A 23,995-nucleotide genomic window follows, 5' to 3' on the forward strand; every position below is an offset into this window, starting at 1 on the left:
GGCTGCGTTATAAAATTTTTAAGTGGTCGATCATTCTGCTGCAACTTTTTAAGTCTTCTGGACCATTTCGTCTTATTACCTTTCAGTTCCGAAAATCATAGCCGATTTTTTCGTGGTACCTGAAACGACAATTTTTTAAAACGATCCGTTCATGAGTGCCCGTGACTATTTTAACTCTAACAAAGGAAAGTCTAAAATACAATGCTGACAGGTTTTTTGCTTCTTTTGCTCCTCCGGAGCCCAGCTCTGTCAGCGTTTGCAACCCAGCTGGAGGAATACTAATTAATGTTTTAATATATGCATTAATGATTGAACGCAAGGTGCAAAAGAAGACTCTTTTAAACGAGTTAAGAATTTCTAGAATTCTAGGAAAAGTAGCATTTGAATTCCACATAAAATAAAATCCTGTGAACACTTTGTCTGTTGTGTAGTATATCAGTGATGTCTAGTTCAGTGTTTTATTTAGACTGACTCAAAGGAGTATTTTGGTTCTGACGCCATCTGCCGTTCTTTATTAATGTCAGTTATTTTGATGTCACCGGTTTTAAATTTCAACTCTAGTAGACCCTACGTGCGTCGTAAGAACTAAATTAAATAATTTCGATCTCAACAACGGCGGAGCCTTGAGTTTTACACTCTAATTCCTGTTCCTTTTAGAAAGATAAATTTGACCTCTTAACTAATGAGCGTTCCTAGACGGGCAAAAGTTTTGAGCAGCAGAAATGCTCTCCACCATTTTTTTCTCGCCGTTCTTCACGCTGCCCAGATTGACTCAGCTGAACGCCAGGAACAAGCTATTAATGCTCTGACATTTTAGAATGTCTTGATGTTTTGAGTATTCTTTTTCTTTTTTAATATCTTATCTGAGGTACAATATTTGTCTACTTAGCACCTTAAAAAGAAAACCGATTCAACGTCAACTCGATTTCGAGAAGCAGTCGCCTGACTACTTTTTGCGGTCTTCACGTGATGAATTCAGCATTTCTACTGAGTTCGCTAACGTCACCGGCAGCTCTATAAAACTTCACCCTGACTCAGGAATACCTTTTCTTTCCTCTGAGGCTCAGAAGTTTTCTGAAGAGAAGGTTCGTGTTCTGTCGATATAACTGCCAGCAAGAGAGAATCAAGGGTAACCGAGTTAATCACTCATATAGGCCTCATTCTGAAGGTAATCTTCTAAGCAAATTTTAGATGTGACATCCAGTTCCCCTGCGGATAATGGCACACGCTCGTTACGTTGCCTAGTTGTTTTCTTGTATGGTGAAAATGCTTGTGAAGCCGCTTGGACTGTACACGTGAGCAAAATCCGCTTTCCAGTATTGACTATTTCTAGACCCTCCTGGCATTTGTCGGAAAACTGTGAGCTTTGAGGAACAGATAATGTCCAAGGACAAATACCTTAAAATTCCGAAAATAAGCCCCGGGGCTTATTTTTTTTCAAAGGAGCTTTTGAGGGGCTTATTTTTGAAAGGGACTTATATTTGGAGGGGCTTATTATAGTAGGGAAATTTGCGCTTCAAAATTGGCTGGGCTTATAATTGGAGGAAAATTTGTGTCAAAATTTTTGAAAGTGCAACTGGTAATATTAGGGTTTTGGCTAGAAATTCGTAACAAATTAATCACACTGAAAATGCCAAGTTCAAACATAACGGCAATGAACTTTATTAGAACGGAAATACAGTAAAAACGGCAACGTAGTTCAGGCTCAAAGTTCATGATAACTATGGAAGCTCATATCGTTCTTCATCAGTTTCCTCTGTGTCAGTGGCTTCAAGATCTCCCTCATCCGAGTCCCATGCGCAAAGATGGAACATCCTATCACCCCAAAGATAACATGTGAAAAGCGTAACGGAATCGAACTTCCTTGCAAATACTTTTTCTACGAACCGAAGGAACTCAAGGCGCGAGTGAAGAGCGAACTGCGTAAAAGACAATAAACTTCAACACTTGGTGACCACATTGCTTTAGTGCACGGAATCATTCTGTTATGACTAAGAAAAGGCTTCCTGATAATGGTAATTATGTGTAGTTTGCTTTGGTTTGTATAATTGAGGATAATTTCCAAATACAAGCCCCCGGGGGCATATATTCAGAGGGGCTTATTATAGGAGGTATTTTTGCGTTTCAGATTTGGGGGGCTTTTATACGGAGGGGCTTATACACGGAGGGGCTTATTTTCGGAATTTTACGGTATCGGAGCGTATTTTAGCGCCAAATGGAGGCTTGTTTGTTTATATAGTGCCCGTACGAGGAAAATGCCCGGATGGATAGTACTCGTCGATGAAAATCTTTTTTGTAAACAAGTGGGCTTATAGAAAATAAACAATTGGAATTGTATTAAGTGGGTTTTAGTCTGTTAACTTTTTCGAATTTTACATTTGGCTTTCACGGGTTTCATCTAAGAAAGTTGAAAATACATGTAATTCAATGATATTCAATATGGTATAACTAGCGTGTGGAAGAAAATTCAGTGGTGAACAATAAAGAGAATAGAGTGTTTATGTGTTGGAACTATCGGTCTGATAGTTGCCCCTTGGAGAGTTGATGTTCTTAAACTAGCATGTTAGCCCGAGAATCAAATATTGTTTTAAGAACATCAAATTTCCCGCGGGGGCAACTATCAGCCGATACTTGCTCTACAGAAACACTCTATTGTTTAAATATCCAACGCGCCCTCGTGGAATAATTGTTAAGTATGAGATGATTACCCTAGCAGTGACACAGGTATACTCTATGCCTCTGTCATTTAGCAGGCTAAAAGAAACACGTCATTTGTTATCCTTACCAAGTGAATATGTCACTTATCGAAATTCCACTTCTCACGCATGCGCTACTCCCCATCAGCGGGGAAAATTATCGGACGACAACCCAAATAAGGATGGTGAAGGGGAGTGCGTGATCACGTGAACGGGTAATCCTTACAGACAGAGAGCTTATAAAACAAGAGACACTCTTGTCACACTAAGTTTCCTGACGATGAAATTTATTGTGTAGAAATTGCATCCATCAATCATTTGAATTCGGCTGTTTAAAAAAGTTAAAACTAATCTATTTTATTACATTGCATTCTTAGCTTGTTAGAAAAGTACATTACAATTCATTGATAATTGTAAACTGTACAATTGATAATAGATTGTTAACTACAATTGGGTATTGTAAACAGCCGTCCAACCTTGCAATACAAAGCAGAACTGACCCTTTCACGTCCTTTGTAGGTCAAACCACTAAGCAGTGCAACAACAGCTATTACAGAATGCAAAATTGCACAAAAATTGTTAACTGTTACAGGTTGTGGAATTCATGGAGCAATTTATCCTAGGAAACTGTGTACGTGCTATAAATCGGCAGATGATTCAGACTCGATATCCACCGCTCACCAGCAGGTAATCGAGCCCAGTACCCACTCCGGCACTTGGCGCCGGGACCTGGAAGCAGACATCTGGAGATTAGGGCTGACCTGGAACCAGATAGAGAAAAGTCGAGGACAGAGATACCTGGAGGACCCTTGTCGGCGGCCCTTGCCCCAGGAGGGGTGGTGACTGTCCATCGTGACATTATGGATGAATTTGTAAAAGGTTAAGCATTTTTACATCCTTCGAGTTGTACATGTATGAGCAAAACAGTCGTGGAGATGTACAGTGATAAAAGAGCTGGAGAACATCAGGAAAACGTGGAAGAAGGCTGAAAAGATTGCAAAGAACAGAGTCCAGTGGAGAGCTATGGTGGAAGCCCTATGCCTCACAAGGGGCAAAGAGGTTAAACTTTTGTCAAGTAAGTCAGGTATCCTTCGAGTATGAAAGGGCACGGTAGATTCGCACTAATGGGTTATTGTAGTCTTCAAGGACTCTTTTTGGTCTTTCTCTTCATCGACAATTGGTACTTTGCATCGTCCACCAAAAAGCTGAAATGAAGAGAGTTTAATTACATTGGGAGTGTATAGCACAATATTCAAGATTATGTTACTTACCTTTAAGGCTCTTCATCAACAATCTCCTGTCTACATTCAAGATCTAGTAGCGTACTACCAACCTTCCAGAATCCTCCGATCATCACACTTATTACTTCTTAACCCCACGAATTTTCACCTGAAGACATATGGTTCTCGAGCTTTTGCTGTTTCCGCTCCTGAACTCTGGAACAGTCTACCTGTTTCTATCCGCTCATGTGACAATCTAAGTTCTTTTAAATCTAAACTCAAAACTCATCTTTTTAAGAAAACTTATTATTCTTAGCGATTTTTACTTTCTATTACTTTCTTAAATGCACATTTTTAATTATTAAGATTAGTACAGATCATTTTGGCGAATTGTACAGCGCCTAGAGCAGGCATGGATAGGCGCTATATAAATATTTATTTATTTATTATTATTTATTATTATGAACAATAAGGAAGAACTGAACAGTTTTAGTTTACCAACCTGTACCAGAAGTAACATAGTGGAGCAGTACCGAGATGCCATAAGGAATGTGCGTCAAATGTCCACAGAATTGGTGGGAAGTCTCCCAGCTGAAACAAAAATTCAATTCAATTAATCTGTGGATCAACAACAGCATTCTTATCTGTAAAAGTTCAAAAATAAAACGTAGCTTGGGAAGTCCTATTCAGCATGTTTTCTGTGATACATGCAACTGGTGGGGGAAACTTAAAGATTTAGTTGAAAACGTAACACAGTTATTGGGTGCAACGAACAATGGGTTCCTCATGCTGAGGCGGATCTAGGGGAGTAGTACGTTGAGAGGGCTACAACCCCCCCCCCCCCTCCCGTCCCTTCCTCTTTGAGTAGCATTTTTTTGGTCACTTCTATAAATGAATCATTTGCTTGAGGAATACAGCAAATGAACAATACAATACATTATTATATGGCTGTCTCACAAGGACTGGGAACTACCGAATTCACAAATTTGATTGGCTAAAATCGATATTGAAAGCGGTCTAAATTTTCCCATCTAGACCGGCTTCTAGACCGGTAATGTTTCGTGGTGAAACAAAAACTAAAACTAAAATGCAAAAGTATTGACTAGTTTCTTCTAACAATATTTATTTATGGAAGTGCCAAAAAGCCTGATGAGAAAAAAAGTAAAGAGGACGAACAAACTTTGGCAGAATTAAGTTCTGTGAGCAAGTACAAACCAGTTGCATTAAACGAATTAAATTGTTCTTGTTTGCCATGTAATAAACATCTTATTAACCGAGCTTAGTAGGTCTGTATGGTAGAATCACTGCATTCGGTCTGTACTCACGACCTCGGTAAAGATTTTCCAATACAGACCTCCTGCTCGGTTGATAAGAGCTAATTGCATAACTGGTACAATACCGGTGATGCTCAAAAACCCCAAACAAACAACAACATCAGCAACAACAAAAAAACCACTGAAAAACAAAAACAAAAACTGCGTAGCAATTTTAGAAAAAAAACAATCTACAAACACTGTATGTGTTATTAATACACGTACCTCAAGACCTAAAAGGAGGAAAACGCCGACGGTCACTACAGCACATTTCCAAACATAAGGTTGTTGTTGGTAATGCTGCAAAAGCGAAAATATTCAGATGATATCTTTACGGGCAATATATACTATCAACCTAATGTGGGAATAGTGAAGGAAAATGTAGAAAATGGCAGCGAGTCTTTGGGGTGAAAGAGTTTGACAAGGGCTCAATACACCCGAGTTTCCCCCCCCCCCCCCCTCTCCCGGCGGGGCCTATAGTGAACGGAGGTTCTGATTGCAAAAATTGAGTTCTCGCCAGAGTTTTCTATGATCTCATCATCAGCGAGGGATACACGTGGCGGGAAAGCGATTAGAAAAGCTACACATAAATATCTTAGTTTGTTATTGATTGTAAAGCCACACGTATGTTGTGACTGATTTCTTAATAAAGATGACGACGACGACGACGACGACTACTACTAATAGAATAATTTTCCTTTTGAAGGGCAACACTCGCATGACCGTGGTCTATCACGTCAAATCAAATGATGAGAGAGCCAATCAGATTTGGTCTGAGATCCCACAAAAAACACCCGGTGCTGAGTCGGTGCAAACTGCATCAAAGTTATAAAATCCTCTACTCTGAATAACTCACAATCTTTGTATGCCTGAAGCTTTTTACGTCACGGATATACATAGAGAATTTCTGCAGTTATCATTGGTATCCACCACTTTTGCTATTTCATGTTTTGGCTTGTCTGCCGTTTAACTGAAGTTTTCCTGCAAAATCAGTCCTCCACATTACCCTTCGAACTCGAACGAAATTCAAGTCAATGACATCATTGCAATGACTTTTTGTGCTTCACAGTTGTCTCTTTGAACGAAGGGTTAAGCAAATAACAAACCTGAACTTTCACTTACTGTTAAACACCAGCTCAACCAGCTGCATAAATTTGTGATACCTAAATGACAAATCAAATGAGTATCAAATAAGTATCAACACGAGAGACAGTGTTTCATCGGGATATTCAAACACCGAGAAGAGAGTTGAAAATATGATGCGCAGCAGGGTATTTTTAATTTGACGACATTCGAGGTGTTTGGATAATCAATGAAACACTGTCTTGAGTGTTTGATATATCGTCCCAATCGAAACAAAAACTAAGGAGTAAACTCGTCAAATCTATGCTATTTAAGACCGGGTATCCAAACCTCTTTCATGGTAAAGTTGCACAAAATATTTTGATTATATATATACAACTGGGTCGCTCATTGTCACAATTATTGGATTACATGCTTACTACATAATTTGTACAGCTCCAAAGGAGTGCCCTGTGCATTAAGAAGAAACCTAAATAGCTTTGAAGATCTCTTTCTCTATTGTTACCTTACATCACTTTAAGTATAAATAAACTTTCTGTTTGCATGTATCTTGGACAAGAGCGCAGAGTTCATGTTGTTGTATTCCTTTGCAAAAACCTTGCGCTACAATCAGCCTACTACCCAATGATTCTCTGGCCTACAGCTCGAATTTTGCAACGCAGTATGAAAATTTTCACTTCATGGGTTTAATTACAATTTACAACTGACCATGCAGCACAGCAGGTCGGAAGCGCAACTTGACCTTCAAAAAAAAAAATTGGCCTCGCAGACTTCTAGTCCAGTTTCATGGATCGTGCTGTGTCGAATACTTTAGCAATGATTTCTGTAAGTCTTAATTTCTTTTGTAAGACAAATAAAGTCTCGGGTAGAGACTAGAAAAAAAGATGCGTGTCTCGTCATCTCGCAAAGTCTGGAATTTGCCAAACGCCAGTCGGCAATTTTTTTACCGTTTAGCGATCGAGCATTTTCGAGAGCATTTAGACTGACTTTTTTCTTTTCAGACTATTTTGTTACTTCATAAAATTATAACCCTCAGTTCACATCATCCCAACTCACCTATTGTAACATTGAATTTCATGTTGTAACCATAATCAAAACGTACAAAGGCCAAGTAAAAAACGTGGTAACAGAAGAGGCAGCAGAAAGACAATCCAACGATAAAACAGCTGTAAAAAAAAAAAAAGAAGAAGACAAATACAGACATGCGCGAACAATTGTACTTAAGGTCATTCCTCACATTTGCATTGCGCATCCTTACTGCACATAATTTATGGCGTCATTAGCGCGGGCTCGTGCACGCGCACATTGAAAACATGACGGATTTGCCTTGATATTGAGCTCTGTCAGTTGAAAAATGGCTCTAGCTCACCAACGAGCACGGGCACCCCAATTTTTTTTCCAGTCATTGTAATCGACTAATCATAAGCTTTGCGTGAGAAAAGACTGATTTAATTTCTATTGCTGAAAATTGAATAAATAAGAAAAATAGCAGATACACTGTGGTCTTTTCTATTTTGCAGTCGGTAACCACGTCAAGAAATTTGGTTCAAATTTTTAATCAAGGATTTAGCTTTCTGTCTGAATCAAACTTAAAACGTTTATTTGTGTCCGACACATTGTATTGACTGTAGTTTAATGCGTGTTCTTATGAGTCCGGGCTCACAAAGATGTTACAATTACTGGGAATGTGTTCTTATGATAAGCATTAAATAATGCCAAAATGGGGCATTTTCAATGCCTCATTGCTCCTTAATGAGCATGGGCACCCCCCTTTTTTATTTCAAAATTGAAGTTATCATATGACAAATATTCAGTGGACAAAGTTTGAACAAAAATCTAATGTCACTTTTATTTCAGAGGAATTACCTTAACACATGTAAGCACCAAAGATTCAGTAAGGTCATTTTGTCACAGGCTTCATTTTCTCATATCAGCTGCTGACAAAAACTAAGTAATGCTGGTGAAATGTGAGAGTTGATAAACATCTCGAAATTGGCTAGAAATACACATATGCAGTAGGATTCGTAACTGAAACAGGCCTACACGCCTGTCCTACTCCAAAACTAAAACACGTGCAAGAAAGTGGCTCAAGAAGTTCTTGCACAGAAAGCCTGCACAGCCGACGACCGTGAGTCAGTGCAAAAAAAGTCCTAAGTTTGGGTTCCTGAATGGGTCGTGACGTCATGTCAGGAAGCGCTAAATCCCGCTAGTTCATGTCACTGTTGTCTCAGTACAATGGTGAGGAGTTGGACAGCTTTTAGCAGAAACAAACCGAAGTTGGCGAAGTACTGCGGGCGTCAAGCAATCTGAATAAAAACACGAAGCTTCGAGACGTTCCTGAAGTGATGTCAGTCCTCGCCAATCTTTCATCACGCGGTCAACTCCATTGGGCGCGGTCGAAGCGGGAACTTTAAAGCGTCGGAATCCAAATTTTTTTGTAAGAATACTTTTGTACGTGTTATAGAGATACTACAACCACAAAATCCCTGTTGGCTGTATAGACACTTTAAGGGATTCCACAACCTTTAAAGAATAATGTAAATATGAAACACAACTTTTAGAGAATAGATAGATGTACAACTATTACCCATTTGAGGCAAGAGTTTGGTGAACTTACCTCCGTTTATTTTCCAGTCCAATAAACCTGTTTAATAGAATACAGGTGCAAATGAATATGTTTCATACGTTTGAAGAAAGAAGAAAAATCTGTTTAACTTATTAAAAATGACAACCTAACAGTGTATCTAGCAAATGATCAGTGTTGAAAGCCCAAATAATTATGGCATGGCTGATCTTCTAGAATGACACAAAGTCCTGTCACAATTCGTTTCAGTAATTAGTAATAGCTACTCCATAATAAAGTCTGAGATACAAAAAGCGACATTTAACTTTTTGATGCACAAGAAAGCTGAATTTATGATTACATACTCCAGTCATGCATGAATGGTGGAGAAACTGTCTAGTAACATGTATTAAAAGAAATAATAAATAAAACATAGAGTTAATGTACCTCATTAGGCAAGCAAATAGTGAGTACATAACCATAGATGTGGCACAGAAGTAATCCATTTTCTGAAAATGCAGTATCACAATAATTAATATTTTTTGTCCTCAGCACTGCCAGCACTGAGGGTAAAAAATAACACATCAACTGGAACATTTAGTGTGTGATTTCAGTGTGAACTATGGTTCAAATTTGTTTCTGCATTAAAATTAATCAAACCAGTTTATTTTTAACTTACTTTGTCTCCTATTTATTACCACATGCTCGAAATCATGAAAAAAGCGATCAAACTGCATAGTTTATAATGATCAGAACAAATATTTTCAAAACAAAGACAAATTTTGAATGCATCACAGAGAAATGTTGAGTGAATGAAGCTGGAAGAGTGACTGCCACCAGAGGCAGTGGCAGGTTTAGTAAACAAAGTGCAGTCACTGATATCATTATCTCTAGAATCAAATTACCTCTGTCCAGTTTAGATCTCGTGTGTGAAAAACTGTTGACCAAAACCAACCGTTTATACAAACCTGAAAAAGAATCACATTTTTGTGTCTACTTGATAGTATTTTCAAGCAATTAATTCCACAAGAGAAAATGGGAAAATAAAGTAACAAAACTCTTGGGGAGCTTAATCCACTTCCACATAATATAGAGTAAATGAACAAGACCAACAATGCTCTCTCAGATTAGGGATGTTGGGATAATGCCTCAAGACTGGTGGGTTTAATCTCTACAGTGGTCTCGATTTCCGGCCACTGTTTGGGAAACAAGCCCACACTCTTCTCCTGAACTCATTCTTATCAGGGAGGAACAAGAAAGGATGGGAAAGAGTGGCAGAAATCAAACTTAACTGACTTAAGGTGATTCCTTAGTATTGCATTGCGCATCCCTACTGCGCACGATTTTCGCGTCATAAGTGCGCGCGCATGATCGTGTGCGCATACAAAACATAAGAGATTTCCCTCAAACTAAGCTCAATGGCGAAATAAATGCTCCTTTTCTATTAAACAAGCACGGTGACCCCTACTTTTTATTTCATAATTTCATTGAGAAAAATATCCTCAATAACTGAGAAAAAAATTAGCAGAAATCTATGGCTACTTGTTTTGGTAAATGAAATAAATACTACAGGGGGACACATGACAGGCCCAACAGCGCATGTCCAAATTATGTTTCCTTTAAAGGATAAAAAATGCAGGGTATTTGAAGACATTTTTTCTGGGCTGTAGATGAACAAACAATCAAAGAAAGTCAAACTCTGTGTGATATAACAAGCTGTATTGAAAAATAACTGAGTTTATTTGTTGCGCAAAAAAATGACCAAAAGTCACCTAAATAACCATATTTGTCAGCATTATGGCATGAAAACAAGCACAGTGACCCCGTCTTTTTACTATGTTTTTAATATCTCCTTGTCCTGTAACAACAGCATACAGGTACCAAGTTTCATCGGAAGTTGATGGCGGGTTCCTTAACTACAGAATCACCTTAAAGAAATTATAAATTTATTCAGTTAATCACAAACTTAACATGTAACCCATTTATTTTATAAGTACTGCACTCAACTAAATACCACTTCCAAATGAGCACCACACATGACAGACAAAACTATCAATAAGTGCCACCCTGGAGTACATGTAAGCCCTGTAACCCTTGAACAATAACACAGCACTTACTGGACACACCAGGGATCAAGAGTGGCGCTTGCATGTATTTCATGAGGGTTATTCCTCCCACCACCCAATGCAGATACTTCACTAAAACTGTGAAAGTGATAGTGGCATTGAAATTTGCTGCTGGTACAATGTACCATAAATGATAATGTTATATTTTGTAGACCTGACCCAAGGGACTCAGAAGGGTCAAATCAGAAGACGCCCTAAAAAACCCTAGCCTGGGCATGGCAAAAAAAGTAAAACAAACAAACAAACAAACAAATAAACAACAAAAAACAACAGTTCAACAACTGTACAACAGAAGAACAAAACAAGAACAAAAATATGGAGATTTGCAGAGTCATCTGACTCCATTATGTTTTATTTTTTCAACATGCTCTATCATTGCTTTAACATTGGCTCACTCAACCATACGTGCAGGGCGTTAAGAAAAATACAACAAAAAAGGTTACTGGAAAAATATCAAAAACAAAAAACAAAAAAAACTTCTCCTTGTTTATGAAAAAAAAGTCTTAACCTGTAATTTAGTCAGCATTGAAGACGTTTCCTTTCTTTTTTTCCAGGCAAGCAGATTGAACAAGCGAGCAGTCAAATTAGTGCACTAGGGGTGAGCAAAAACTGGAAGGAAGTGGGGAGGAGATGAGCGAAAAAAGGAGAAGAGGAGAGGTTTTTTGTGCCACCCCTTCCCCTTGCTCCTTATTTTTTGCACTCGCATACAAATTCATTCCCTCTGCAAGTTTTTGGAAATGAACACCCGCTATGCAGGCTACTTGCAATTGTAATTTAAATATTAATATAATAAATATGACAGTTACAGCCTTACCACAAGATTTACTTTCCAAACTGAGTACATGTTGTAGTCTGTGTTTGGTACAATTGATCTAAACATTCTCCAACCAAGGATATGTCCAATTCCATTAAAAATTGAAAATAATACTGAAGCAGGTTCTTGAATTCCAAGGAATCGTATAAATGGCCACTGAAATAGACAAAGGCACAATACATTTCCTGTCACTACATTGTAGCTTTGCATCATAATTTACCAGCTTTAATTTTGTGAAGCCAGTTACTTACTTTGCCATAAAATTGTTTGATTCGTTTATTGTTTCTCAGGTCACTTGCTGTGACGTTGTGCATACACTGATACTTGCATTCATCTGTACAATCCCACCAAAACACAGTCAAGTATATCGGCAGTTTGCCAGGGTATTCATCCAGACTGCATCCCTTGGAACATTGCCTCATACATATGAGAAACTGTTTACAAGTGTCTCCTCTTGAGCCTTTCACTGGGTTCCATAGCAAAGCAATTAAGAAAATACTGCTCTGTAAGTACATGAGGAAAGAGCTGAAAAACATTTTAAAAATTATTTCAGTACCTGAATTCAAATTAGAAAATCATTTACTGGAGTGCACAAACATGAAATCATGAAATCATCCTTGTGTAAGATGTTACTGCTTCATATCTGATCATCAAAACTAAGCTTACTTACTTGGATGTGTGCACCAAGCAATACCCATTACATTGTAAGCTCTCGTTTTCTTTTCTTTTCTTAATTTTCCCCAGCCTGTTTGCAGGCAGCAGTACTACATGACTTGTATTTCCATATTTCATACAACAAAGGTGATGTCTGCAACTCGAGAGCTGTTGCTAGTTGTGCTCTAGCAGCTTGCTGTTCACAGTTTAAGTGTCAATTTTTGTTCAAATTATGGTAATGAGTTAAACTGGTGCTGACTCTTAATTTCTGTTGTTCTTGTTTCTGAAGGAACTGTATGCTGTGCTTTTAAAAGGAGTTTGAATGAAGAACAGTATGTATGTAGGTTGTCTGTGCTGTATGGGGTTCTTCCCTTTAGATTTTATGGACCATCCTTATGACTTTTTTATATCATCTTTATTCTCATTATTATTGCTTTTGCCATCTTCTTTCTTTCTTTCTTTACATAGTTTTAGCCATTGAATTGCGATAAGCATCCCTTGACTATAGTGATAACAATGCTTACAAGTCATAAGTCTGCAAATGTGGTCCACTGTTTAACTGGCCAATTTATGTTTTGCTGCAAATTGTACATGTATATGGTTTGTTTAATCTTAACAGCACTTTACAGCACTTTACAGAGCTTAACAGCACTTCCCTGGAAGTTCCCTGTATCTGGTAATGCTTGACATTCTCCATAAATGTTGTTAATTAACTTTGTTCCAAGAGATAAGGAGAGCAATGCAGTGTTGGTAGGTATATGAAAGAGGTACCTTTTCTGTCTAAATTGTATACAAAAGGGTAAGGGGTCGGACCTCAGGGCAGAGCCTCCCTGTATAAATAGAGGATATTACACGGTGGCGAGAAGATATGAATTTTATGTTCTCGTGGCAAGAACAATATCTCACTCATTCGCTTCGCTCACTCGTGAGATATTGTTCTTGCCACGAGAACATAAAATTCATATCTTCGAGCCAACGTGTAATGTTCTTTTTATTATATGGAGAAACCAATTCAACAAAAGCAAAAGGCGGGAATCGTGACTTCATTGAACGATACGACACTCACAAAGGTGACATACGGAAAATATGCTACTCGGGTCCCGGATGAAGTGGCGTATGGAATCTACGAGTGGTTTAGTTCCCAGTAAAACACTCTTCTCCATATAATAAAACTTTGTATAGCACCCCCGCCTGCCCCACAACAATGAGGCGTCAGGTCATGTGTCATATTCCTTGATTGCTGGCCTATAAACATTGAATGGGGAGAAAACTGTGAGCGTTTAAGCACGTAATCACGTGACCAGTTACCATGGCAACTGGAAGTGCAAAGTACTTTTTGAACAGACTCAGTTTCAATTTGATACCTTATTACACATAACAAAAGTTGTAGCCTCAAGAATTCATCCATTCTATCACGTACAACGTAAGCATTAGGCTGCTTTCCGAGCAAAAATCCTTCTGCGTGTAAAGCCAAGAAGACATCTTGACTTGCTGGCGCATGGCGCTAGAAATCGACTAATCAGCTTGTTGTCCTTACCTCATTTTGGCTTTATTCTGTTGAAGATTAATTATGTCTCCAGCCCTTAATTAGTTCAAACCTTTCATGATAGCAGAATTACAGGATTCGTTTACAGAAAACCGTTGCAAATGAGCCGACGTAAACACGGAAAATATCCGAGTGTGCTTACACAACGTGGAGAGCTCTGTTGCTGGCCAGTTGGAACGATTTCTCGCGCCAGTCTCTTTGATTGCCAGGGGAAACGCCTGGCATTTATCTGCAGTATCAATGAGGATGGTCCACTTAGCAGACGGTTAGATGGCTTGTACTAGAGGTACAACGTCATTACTTTGTTTTTGGTCAAATTTCCAATTTCTCTTCAAGCCTGTGACACCTTGGTCAAGGTTGGTACTAAATAAATCGATTTGGGTCAATCGTAAATGAGCGTTTTAAGATCTGCTTGTTGATCAATGACTTGTGGCATGACGTAACAGCAATATATCTTGATAGTTGTGGACGATTTTTGTCAGCCTTCTTTCGATTATCAATAAAACCAAAACTTAAAGTAAAGGCGGTCTTATACTCGATAATTGTTGTGAGTTAAATAAGTTTTTTGAATCCTCCAAGCATAGGAAAGATTGATGAGTTCCAAAGATGTTTAGGTTCACTAAGCTTTAATCACGAAGCCATCAAGATGGCTGACTCACATGGTTAACAATCAAGATAGAAATCTTGCATCATGGGAAATCAGTTAATCAGCCTCGCAAGGCATGATAGCTTACAAGATCATGGCCAACTGGTACATTTGCCCACAATTCTTAGCGCACGAAAACCTGAACAATGCTCTTAAACAGCATTTAAAACATCCATCTAAAACCCTCAAACCTAGTATACACAATGTCATTTGGTAAATTTGAGATTTTGCAAGATGGGGAGACTAATATCTTTTGTTGTACTCTTTTTGTAACCTTTTGTTACCCTGGGTCTTCCTTAACCTTAGAAAAGCGAGAAAAGAAACTGAGAGTTCAAAAAGTGGTTGCAGAATAATTAGAGATGGCAAGAATACAAAATTAATTTGGATAAAATGCTGCAAGACTCTTATTTCTGAAGGATCATTTGTAGGCTTTAATTTACCCTTTGTTTATTGCTATTTTTTGCAGGCAGCTGTTATTTCACCCATTCTGCTACAAATCTATAAGTTCAGGTATGAGCTTAGTAAGATTGTGCTAAGTTATTGTACAGAGCACTTACTGTTTTGGGGGTATTAAATTGAAATAGTGCAATTTAGAACAATGCTCTTCTGTTCATACAGTACTTAGTTAACTATCTGATCTGTGGTACCATTGGAAACAGGCAAACTTTATTAGCCATTAGCAGTCAGCAGGTATTTCTAACTCCTTCCAAGCTGTTTCTTTGTTCCAGTTTTTAACCGTTTTGGTATTCCTGCCTGTTGTCTCTACATTGTTACTAAATTGGATGTTATCACATTTGCAAGTCAGAATGTTCTTTTTGCATAAATTTGTTCTATTGCTAGCTGCATATAAATTAGGCATCTGTTGATAGTCACCTTGCAAGTGTGTGCACTTTTGCAAAAGGCAAACAAATAGTGAGTAGTTACCAAAACTCGGGAAAAAGTTTCATTTAACGAAAAAAGCTCTCTGAGTAGCTTGTGTGGTGCACTTAGTGCTTCTGGTTTTCCCCTCTCCCTCCCCTTTGAATGCCTGCCACGCGGGCTACTCTATCGGGGAATTGTGCAAAGGCAAAGAGGAAGATTTCATGGCAATGGACATCAGATTTATCAGGAAAAAAGATTGGCAATCAAGGCTGATCAATGACTTATTTGGAAACATTTCCGTCATGTAGCAGATATATATCTGAGTGCAGATCTGATAACCCATAAAATAACCATGGCTAGTCTAGACTAGCCATTTCCAGAGATTGGAGCTCACTTGATTACATTGTAATTTGAGAGACAGGCTGTTAAAACAAAAAGTTCGTAATTGTATCAACAATTACTATAGAAATCTCCAGAAGAACTAAAGCATTTTTCCAAGTGCTAATGTGGAGATGTTTTACATGCTTGCTAGCAAGCAAGTGATAAAGTCGTTTCCTATAAATCACGTTTTGATAGTCAGTTTACCAAAGAGTTTGGAGAACCTGATGATCCTAGTGATCAGCTTAGGGTTGAGTGCAGTTAAATGATGATTACAATGGTGATTGCGACAACAGTGACGGATGAAGAAGAAGAAGAAGAAGAAGAAGAAGAAGAAGAAGAAGAAGAAGAAGAAGAAGAAGATGATGATGATGATGATGATGATGATGATGAAGAAGCAGATTGAGTACTCTGAGGGAACATCAGTAAGAGAAAAACCATGATAGTTTATATTTGACAAAGGAGAAGTAGATGTCTGGAACATGTTGGATGCAAAAGTTTCTCAAAGCACAGATTGATGACCTTACAAGGCATATTAAAAGGGATTGTCTCTTTGGTATACCACCAGGATTTAGTTATACTACATATATCTACATGACGTACACTAACTTGCAGATGCATTAATGTTTTTTCTTGTTTCAGGTTTCAGATATCCACGTCATCCCATGTCAGCAAATTCAAACAGCACTGTTCATAACAGCACACATCTGGAGAGGACAGAGAATTCACCAAGACAGGAGGTAATGATTAGCTCAGTAATATAAGCTTAGAGATTAATAAGCACATAATGACTGACTGCAGGGGAAACAGTGAGTGTTCTTTCCCCTAGACTCTTAATGTTCCTGAGGTGTCAAGCTGAGCTTGAGTTACTAACCAAAGTATCCATTAACATCTCATTGCGATCAGTTAAGATCCAGTTTCAAGCTAAGCATTCCTTTTGAGAATAAAAAATGAAAATAAAAAAATAAAAATAAAAACAGGGATTTCACAAAATGTCTTCACTCACATGTTACATACAATGTGCAAGCACACTTCGTTATTGATATTCTCTGCATCAATTTCTTTGCTTGTAGTCACTATCTTCAGCTACTGTAACAGAAATCACTCAGCTTTCAGAGACTGTTAAAGGGCTTTGCTTGAAAGTAGAGGATAACAGATTTAAATTCAAACCAGGACAATGGTAAGCACCTTTAATATTAGTGACATCAGTTAAAATTCAGAACTGGCAGGCATGATAACGTAATGGTTAATGCGCTGACTCCGGATCAAACAGACCAGGTTTGAACTCTATCAGAAGTCATGCATTGTGTTGTGTTCTTGGGCAAGACTCTTCACTCTCACATTGCCATTCTTCACTCAGGTGTATAATGCAGAGACATTTTCTAGCTACCTGTTGTGTTACAATTAAAAGCTTGTAAAGGGAGTGAAAATAAATTAGGCCAAAGGCGAACTTTTCAAGATGCGCCATCTCTCGCATAAGTAAACTTACAACGTTTTAAAGATATTTTGTTGGATGTTAAGCGTGATGTTTGAAGTTCATTTGGAAGCGCAGTGGCATCATGGTTAGTGCACTTGTCTCCAGACTGAGTGGTCCGGGTTCAAGTCCTAGCTGGGGTCATTGTGTTGTGTTCTTGGGCAAGACACTTTACTCCCACAGTGCCTCTCTCCACCCAGGTGTATAAATGGTTACCGGCAATCTTTTAAATGCTGGGGGTAACCAGCATCCCATCCAGGGGGGGGAGTAGAAATACTCCTAGACGCTTTGTGCTACAGAAACTGGGATAAGCCCCGGCCTGATGCGCTACTGGCTCAGTTGCAGACTTAACCTTACAAGTGTGTTACATGTTTGTTGTAAGTTGCAAAAACAAGTTGTGCAAGTGGGCACAAGTTGAAGTTTGTGCAACAAGTTGTTGGTGGTTAGTTGGTAATACCCTCATTAATGCTTGTCAACCTTCTTATTAATGCAACATCTATGTGTGACAATTAAGTTGCAACAAAATTTTGTCCATATTACTATTTAGGAAAACCTCACAAAATCCTGAAGGGCTACCTGCACCTCTGATAGACTAATATTACAGGGGACTCGTAACAACATAACTTCAAGCTACAATGCTTTACTGGGGATCACAAATTTCTCATGATGACATCAGACAAGCAAATTTTGCCATTAAGCCTCGCTTTGAAAATGCAAATTGCAAATTTTATTGTGGACAAATTTCCAAAGCAGCAAAGATGAAAAGATTGCCTGTGTGAAAACACCATGAAGGTGCCTGTGTTTTGAGAAAGTTTTGCACAAGCAAGGCTTCGTGGTGAATTTCGGGTGTGTGACATAATCATGCATAAGTTAGACCTATTTCAGTCTTGAAAGTTTACTTACTTAACGGTTGAATTGTGAACATCAATTTTTAATGTATGCTTGATAGCATTATTTTCTTTCTTTCTTTTTGGACCAGGGTTGATTTCTTTATTCCTGGTCTAGCCACTGTGGGTGGATTTTCGATCTGTTCCAGTCCCAGAGAACTCAAGGAGTCCAGCACTATAGAGCTTGCTGTGAAACACAGTCAACACCCCCCAGCACTCTGGGTTCATACTAAGGTTTGCATTTATAACATGTCTTCTAGAGCACAAGTGTACTTTGTATGCTTTAACCCATTGACACCTGGAGATTTTTGGCAAAAACACATTTTTTTGGACGTTTTGGACATTGTTTCAGCATGGATATCAGCTAAAGTAGCTCCAGTCTACCTGAGAAGGCATTTGCAACAATTGACAGCATGCCTTTCTTTTCCTTAACATCGTGTTTAATGACACTTTTTGCTGGGGCACGCACACAAATCAAAATTTTTCAGGTTTCGTTTTTTGCCTTTCATTTTTCTCCTGTTCTTCTCTTTTTGCTTCAGTTGTTGACCTTCTACTGGGTTGCTTCCAGTTCAAGAATTCCCAAGAAAGCATTATCGAGGCGGGAAATTCTTACCATGGAGTAGCCAAGTGTAGTTGAGGGAAATTTTCCTCCGAGTTTTTCGCTCAAATTTCTAAGCACTTTCATGCATTTTTCATGCTCAGTTGACCCAGTCACTCTGATCTGGGTATGGCAGGAAAGATATTTTTCTCCTGCAGAACTTGAGTATTTATAGGTGATTCCAATTTTCCTCAAAGAAAAAAAATTATCTAACTACTGCTAAATACATTAATATCGATTTATACTGTACTGTTTAACGTTTTTTGCACATTGTTACAGTCACATGATTGTTTTGTTGTCAGTATTGTTCTGAAATTCATTTTCTATCTATTTATCTTACACTGAAATCTTTGCAGTAAGCATTGGGCTGGTACCCAGCGTGATCAATCGATGAAACTGATAATCGATAACAATCGATGGCAATCGATATCAATCGATAACAATTAATCGATTGAAATCGGAAATCAATGACCAATCGATGGCCAAAAAATTTGCGTTTTTTAATTGCCATCGATTGTCATCGATTGTCATCGATTACCATATCTTTTGGGGAGGTAAAAAAATGATTTGACAGGAGAAATATGGTGACATGTAATTGTGAAGATCATCGTTACCATCAACAATAGTAACAATAACTTATTTGATCTCTCTAAATGCGGGTATAATGCAAGAAAATTAACATTGTTAACACAAACTAAACTGGGATGAAAATGTTCGTACTCTTTCAAGTTACAACAGAAACCTACGGTTTAAAGTTTTCTGGTTACTGGTGACTCGAGCTTGTGATTATCAATTGGTCATCGATTGATCACGCCGGGGCTGGTAGTATTATTGAAAATGCTTGTATTTACTTACAGTGTTGTGTTGGCAGTAAGGTTCATATGAGAGTTGGAGGAAACTTTTATTTCGATCCAAAACCTGATGATTCCTGTCCTGACCTGCTTCTTATTGCTGGTGGTGTTGGTATAAACCCAGTATATTCCATTGTACGACATGTTGCTGACATCTCCCCGTATCAACACACTGGAAAAACCGTGCTACTATTCAGTGCACAGAACCAAGATGAACTGCTCTTCAAGGTACACCAGCTGTGATTAATGAGAGGCTTTTGTTTTGCTGTTTAAAAGGTTTCTATGTCTTCAAAGTTTCCAATAATTTAATATTACTGGCTTCCAAATCTTGCAGTTTTTCTTTATTAAACTATATTAATTTTTGACGTTTTATGAGAGCGTCTTTTGCAATTGAATATATAGTATTTTTATTACATGGTTAACTGGTCCACGATGAAATGGAAAATTCTGAAGGTTCGTAACCTTGCACAAATTCAGAAGAAAACAGTGTGTTGTTAGGTACAAGTCTCTTCCTTCATGTGTAGCGTGCAATGGCAGTTTAGCTTTCATCAAAGTGACCTGAAAAATGATCGCAGGGACGTAATAACATATCAGCAGAATTTTGAAACAGCCATTATAATAGATACTTTATTGAACTAGCTGGTTCGGTCTGTATTGGGGAATATTGTTCTGGTTCTTTTTGGTTACTTTTTTGCAAATTTGAGGACTTCGCTGCTTGGTCCTTAAGATACAGTAAACTAAAAAGAACTCGACCATTGTGAAAAGTGAACTGATCAACATGACATGAGCATGGGACAAAGAGAAAATCTGAGTCCCTGACAGGAATTGAACCCATGACCTCCCGAACACCGGGTGGGCACTCTATCCACTGAGCTCTATCCACTGGGTTCAGTTAAATGACCTTGCTCTCCATGAGTTCTCGTAGCTCAGTGGATAGAGTGTCCGCGGGTTGCTCGGGAGGTCATGGGTTCGATTCCTGTCGGGGACTCAGATTTTTTCTTTTTTCCACGCTCGTGTCATGTTGATCAGTTCACTTTTCACATTTCATTACCGAGCTTAAAATTCACCATCTTTATTCACTTATCACAACTCGACCATTATTTCCACAATGCAGTCCGTAAGTGAATGTAACTGAACTAGCGTGAGGTCACCTCACGCCAGTTCAGTTACATTCACTTATGAAATAAAGAATGGTATGTAGCAGCCAAAGAGCTAGTCTAAGTCCCAGAGTTCAGTTCCTTTTTTCAGGGTTTGAACTGTGAGGGGCGAGGTTGTGAAACCGAGTCTCAACAGTTGTGAAGGAAGATACTGTGAAACTCATCAGGCATCACCTGTATACGATGTAAAAACATGACATTAATGAATTAAAATTCAATTACCTTTCAATATGTACTAGCCTGCTAACAGGCTCCTGTTGGGTTACACTTGTAGTGAACTAACATACGCACTGTGTATCAATGTACCAACTAAGGTATGAAGCTACAGAGAACTTACATGTTCACCAACTTCACTCACACTGCGATAGAATTTAACTATTCTCCTTCTCCTTCGCAGGAATCATTGATGGAAATTTCCAGAAAGTGTCCCTCAATACTTTGCAGATACTTTGTCACAAAGCGGGAAAATGAAAATTGTAAAACTGGAGCAGGAAGCACACAAATAATATGTAGGTCCAACACTGGAGTTACCGTACTGCTTATTTCCAATCTTTCTAATTAGCGGGATAGTGCGATCTACATGTATGTACACTGACTATAGCGTCACTTCAAACCTTAAATGAGGTTGAGTTATTTTATTTCTATGTGCAGTGGAACCCCAATAAATTGAACCCCTTTATACCAAAAACCCCGGTTTACATAACGATATTCTTTAGCCCAGCCAAAGTTACAGCGATTTGAAACCGAACTGAACTCCGGTATAACAAGAACATTTTTTTAGTCCCTCAGCCGTTCGTTATATCGGAGGTTTCTGACTTTTGTGTGATCATCAAACGCAGTTGTTTGGAATTATATGTCGAAAGTACTTTTATTTTTTTCTTTCTCTGCTTAAGCTCTGACCCAGCTCCGATAACATTTACTCGCGGAAAGCTCGCGCGATTCGCTCTAACCAATCAAAGAAAACATTCTGTATTTTCAACCAATCCGCGACGATACCAAAACCAATGGTAACTTGGCTTGCCCATGTCTTCCCGCGCTTGGCACGGGCTGGTAGTAATTTTGTCTCTTTTCTTTGAGTTTTAATTGGTCTATTCCGTTACACATTTGTATATAAAAGCGTAAGCCAAAGTAATCGTATCTAGCAATCATAGCAGGCACCGACAATAATATGAACCACCTAATATGACGCACCTTATGGGTGTATCATTTCATTTATTTCATTTATTAGGCACTACATGAAAATGAAGAGAAGACTACCTTCTTTGGCGATTTATTCATAATACGGTCTAGTTATGAAAGTATGTGGCAGGGGTACCTTTTTCAATTGAAGGTATACGAAAGGGGTACTTTCTCTGCCAAAATGGTATACAAAAGGGCAAGGGCTTGGACCTGGTGGCAAAGCCTCCCTGTATAGAACTTTGTAGAGTACTCCCGGAGCCAAGTCACGATTGGTTTCGTTTAAATTCCTGTCTGTCTTTTTAAAGGGTATTTTCCTTTGATTGATCGGAGAACTTTACGCCATTCGTTCTTTGAACAGGGTCGCAATCTCTATTTTCTCGACGCGAAAAAGTGCCCTTCCAGATCTGATCTCTCGCAATCTCATTCCCAGAGTCTTCGTTCCCCTTGACCAGCGGTCGGAAAACGAGAGCTCTGGGAGCAACCATTTTGAAATAACTGAATTCTGGTGATTCTGCCTATCCGGTTTCACTGCGCAGTCTGCATTTATGGCGCATGCCTGAAATGGTTGCTCCCAGAGCTCTCGTTTTCCTACCGAGGATCAAGGGAAACGACTGAGGACTCTGGGAACGAGATTCGATCTCTCGCGGTTCGCTTCGAGTCTTCAATGATAAGCTAATAGACGTACTTGATAAATCATATTCCAGAGATGGTGTACCTTGTCCCTAAGATGCTGAATCTTTTCTTACACTCATTTGAATTCTTCTCATTCATTGTCAGATGAGCATGGTCGTATAAATGAATCAAGACTTCAAGAAGCTGTATCGTCCCTGGACAGGAGTCAGTTAATGTGTTATATCTGTGGTCCTCCACCAATGATCAAACACGTGTCAGACATCTTGTACAAGTTGAACATTGCAGAGAACAGAATACACTTCGAGAAATGGTGGTAGCGGCCGGCTTCTTCATTTTGCTTAATGGGACGCACTGACAAAGTAAAATGGAAAGTTCGGATTTTTGGGGGGACGTGGTTATAGCCGAAAATTACATATTAGAATTCTGTTGGTAGGCATCCCCTACAATTTTAATGGGAACGGCCATTTGGAAGCTTATTTTGAAAATACATGTATTCTTCTAATTGTTCAAATTTTCAAGTGAGGACGTATTCAAGTAGAATACCCCTAGCACGTTTAAATTGTGCACATGATGTCGACACTAGGTCTTAGGTTGGTTTAATTAAAGGTTGTTGCATTCATCACATGTATTTATAATTTTCAATAAAGTTCGAGTGGTCCAAATTTCTGTTGTGGGTAGGTTGTGTGTATGTTCTTTTCGGTGGTTTGGGTTGTTTTATTCAGTGTTCAATTTCGGGAACTGACGTAGGAATCATGTGATCTTCTGGGTTTTTTTTTTGGTTTTTTTTCACTGTCTACGCATGTCAAATTCACACTCAACAGGAGACTGCACCCCTCCAGGTCGAAGACGATGCCTCTACTTTAAACAAAGCGGCTTTGTTATTTTCAGTGTTATTTGAAAAGAATACTAGCGACATTTAATGTGGAAAGGTTTCTATAAAAGTTGTGTTTAATGGGTATTTTGGCTTAGATAAAGATGTGTTTACTTACTGAAACGACCGCAGTGCCCATTGTTTGATTAATGATGTTAGCATTCCAGGAAGTTCTAGTTTACAAACGGGGAACGAACATGTTGTTCGTTTCGAATTCGGAGTTTTGAGTTGGGTAACACATTTTCTAGTTTTAGGTCCTTCCTTTTGCTTTTTGAGATCTTCGTTTCCGGCTTTTTGGTTGGAAAAGATTTTCGCTGAGAAAAATTGCCTAACTCCCCTTCCCCTCCATAATTTAATTGGTCATCGCTTAGTTTTGGGGTTCTGGGTGCTTCTTGTTATCATCTTTGTTTTCGGTAATTCCGCAGTGGTTCTTTTTCAAAACGAA

The 23,995-nt window shown here is 38.6% G+C and overlaps 2 protein-coding genes across 4 annotated transcripts; one reads left to right on the forward strand and one right to left on the reverse strand.

The window, feature by feature from the left end:
• Positions 1–2,962: 2,962 nt before the first annotated feature.
• LOC110055114 (GPI-specific phospholipase A2-like PGAP3) lies at positions 2,963–14,159 on the reverse strand. Of its 2 annotated transcripts, XM_020761497.2 has the most exons (11): positions 14,007–14,159; positions 12,067–12,340; positions 11,816–11,971; positions 9,781–9,843; positions 9,323–9,384; positions 8,930–8,956; positions 7,369–7,478; positions 6,352–6,392; positions 5,455–5,529; positions 4,419–4,507; positions 2,963–3,901 (listed from the first exon to the last, which is right to left on the reverse strand). In XM_020761497.2, exons 1-11 carry the CDS (start codon positions 14,009–14,011, stop codon positions 3,838–3,840), a joined length of 966 nt encoding a protein of 321 aa, XP_020617156.1. In that variant the 5' UTR covers positions 14,012–14,159; the 3' UTR covers positions 2,963–3,837. The 2 variants fall into 2 exon arrangements, with proteins under 2 accessions (XP_020617156.1, XP_089140953.1); XM_089284827.1 differs by lacking the exon at positions 14,007–14,159 and having other exon boundaries at positions 12,067–12,351.
• Positions 14,160–14,212: 53 nt separating this feature from the next.
• On the forward strand, positions 14,213–23,341 carry LOC110055098 (oxidoreductase NAD-binding domain-containing protein 1-like). 2 transcript variants are annotated; one of them, XM_020761479.2, is made up of 8 exons: positions 14,213–14,371; positions 15,128–15,171; positions 16,543–16,640; positions 16,974–17,080; positions 18,354–18,495; positions 19,717–19,938; positions 21,265–21,376; positions 22,824–23,341. In XM_020761479.2, exons 1-8 carry the CDS (start codon positions 14,286–14,288, stop codon positions 22,994–22,996), a joined length of 984 nt encoding a protein of 327 aa, XP_020617138.1. In that variant the 5' UTR covers positions 14,213–14,285; the 3' UTR covers positions 22,997–23,341. The 2 variants fall into 2 exon arrangements, with proteins under 2 accessions (XP_020617138.1, XP_020617147.1); XM_020761488.2 differs by lacking the exons at positions 14,213–14,371; positions 15,128–15,171 and adding an exon at positions 15,178–16,325.
• The last annotated feature ends 654 nt before the right edge of the window (positions 23,342–23,995 follow it).

This window comes from Orbicella faveolata, unplaced genomic scaffold (assembly GCF_042242905.1).
Source record: "Orbicella faveolata isolate gen_17 unplaced genomic scaffold, um_ofav_v1 contig_13, whole genome shotgun sequence".
NCBI classification, from domain to species: domain Eukaryota; kingdom Metazoa; phylum Cnidaria; class Anthozoa; order Scleractinia; family Merulinidae; genus Orbicella; species Orbicella faveolata.

Bases quoted from the DNA above. Each gene is read 5' to 3' on its own strand.
- LOC110055098 (XM_020761479.2), top strand. From the start codon at position 14,286: ATGGCTTGTACTAGAGGTACAACGTCATTACTTTGTTTTTGGTCAAAT. The intron at 14,372-15,127 runs GTTGGTACTAAA...TATTTTTTGCAG, and splicing joins CCTGTGACACCTTGGTCAAG to GCAGCTGTTATTTCACCCAT. The intron at 19,939-21,264 runs GTACACCAGCTG...TCTCCTTCGCAG, and splicing joins AAGATGAACTGCTCTTCAAG to GAATCATTGATGGAAATTTC.
- LOC110055114 (XM_089284827.1), bottom strand. From the start codon at position 12,351: ATGTTTTTCAGCTCTTTCCTCATGTACTTACAGAGCAGTATTTTCTTA. The intron at 11,972-12,066 runs GTAAGTAACTGG...TGTCTATTTCAG, and splicing joins TCAAACAATTTTATGGCAAA to TGGCCATTTATACGATTCCT. The intron at 9,844-11,815 runs GTAAGGCTGTAA...ATTCTTTTTCAG, and splicing joins TTTGGAAAGTAAATCTTGTG to GTTTGTATAAACGGTTGGTT.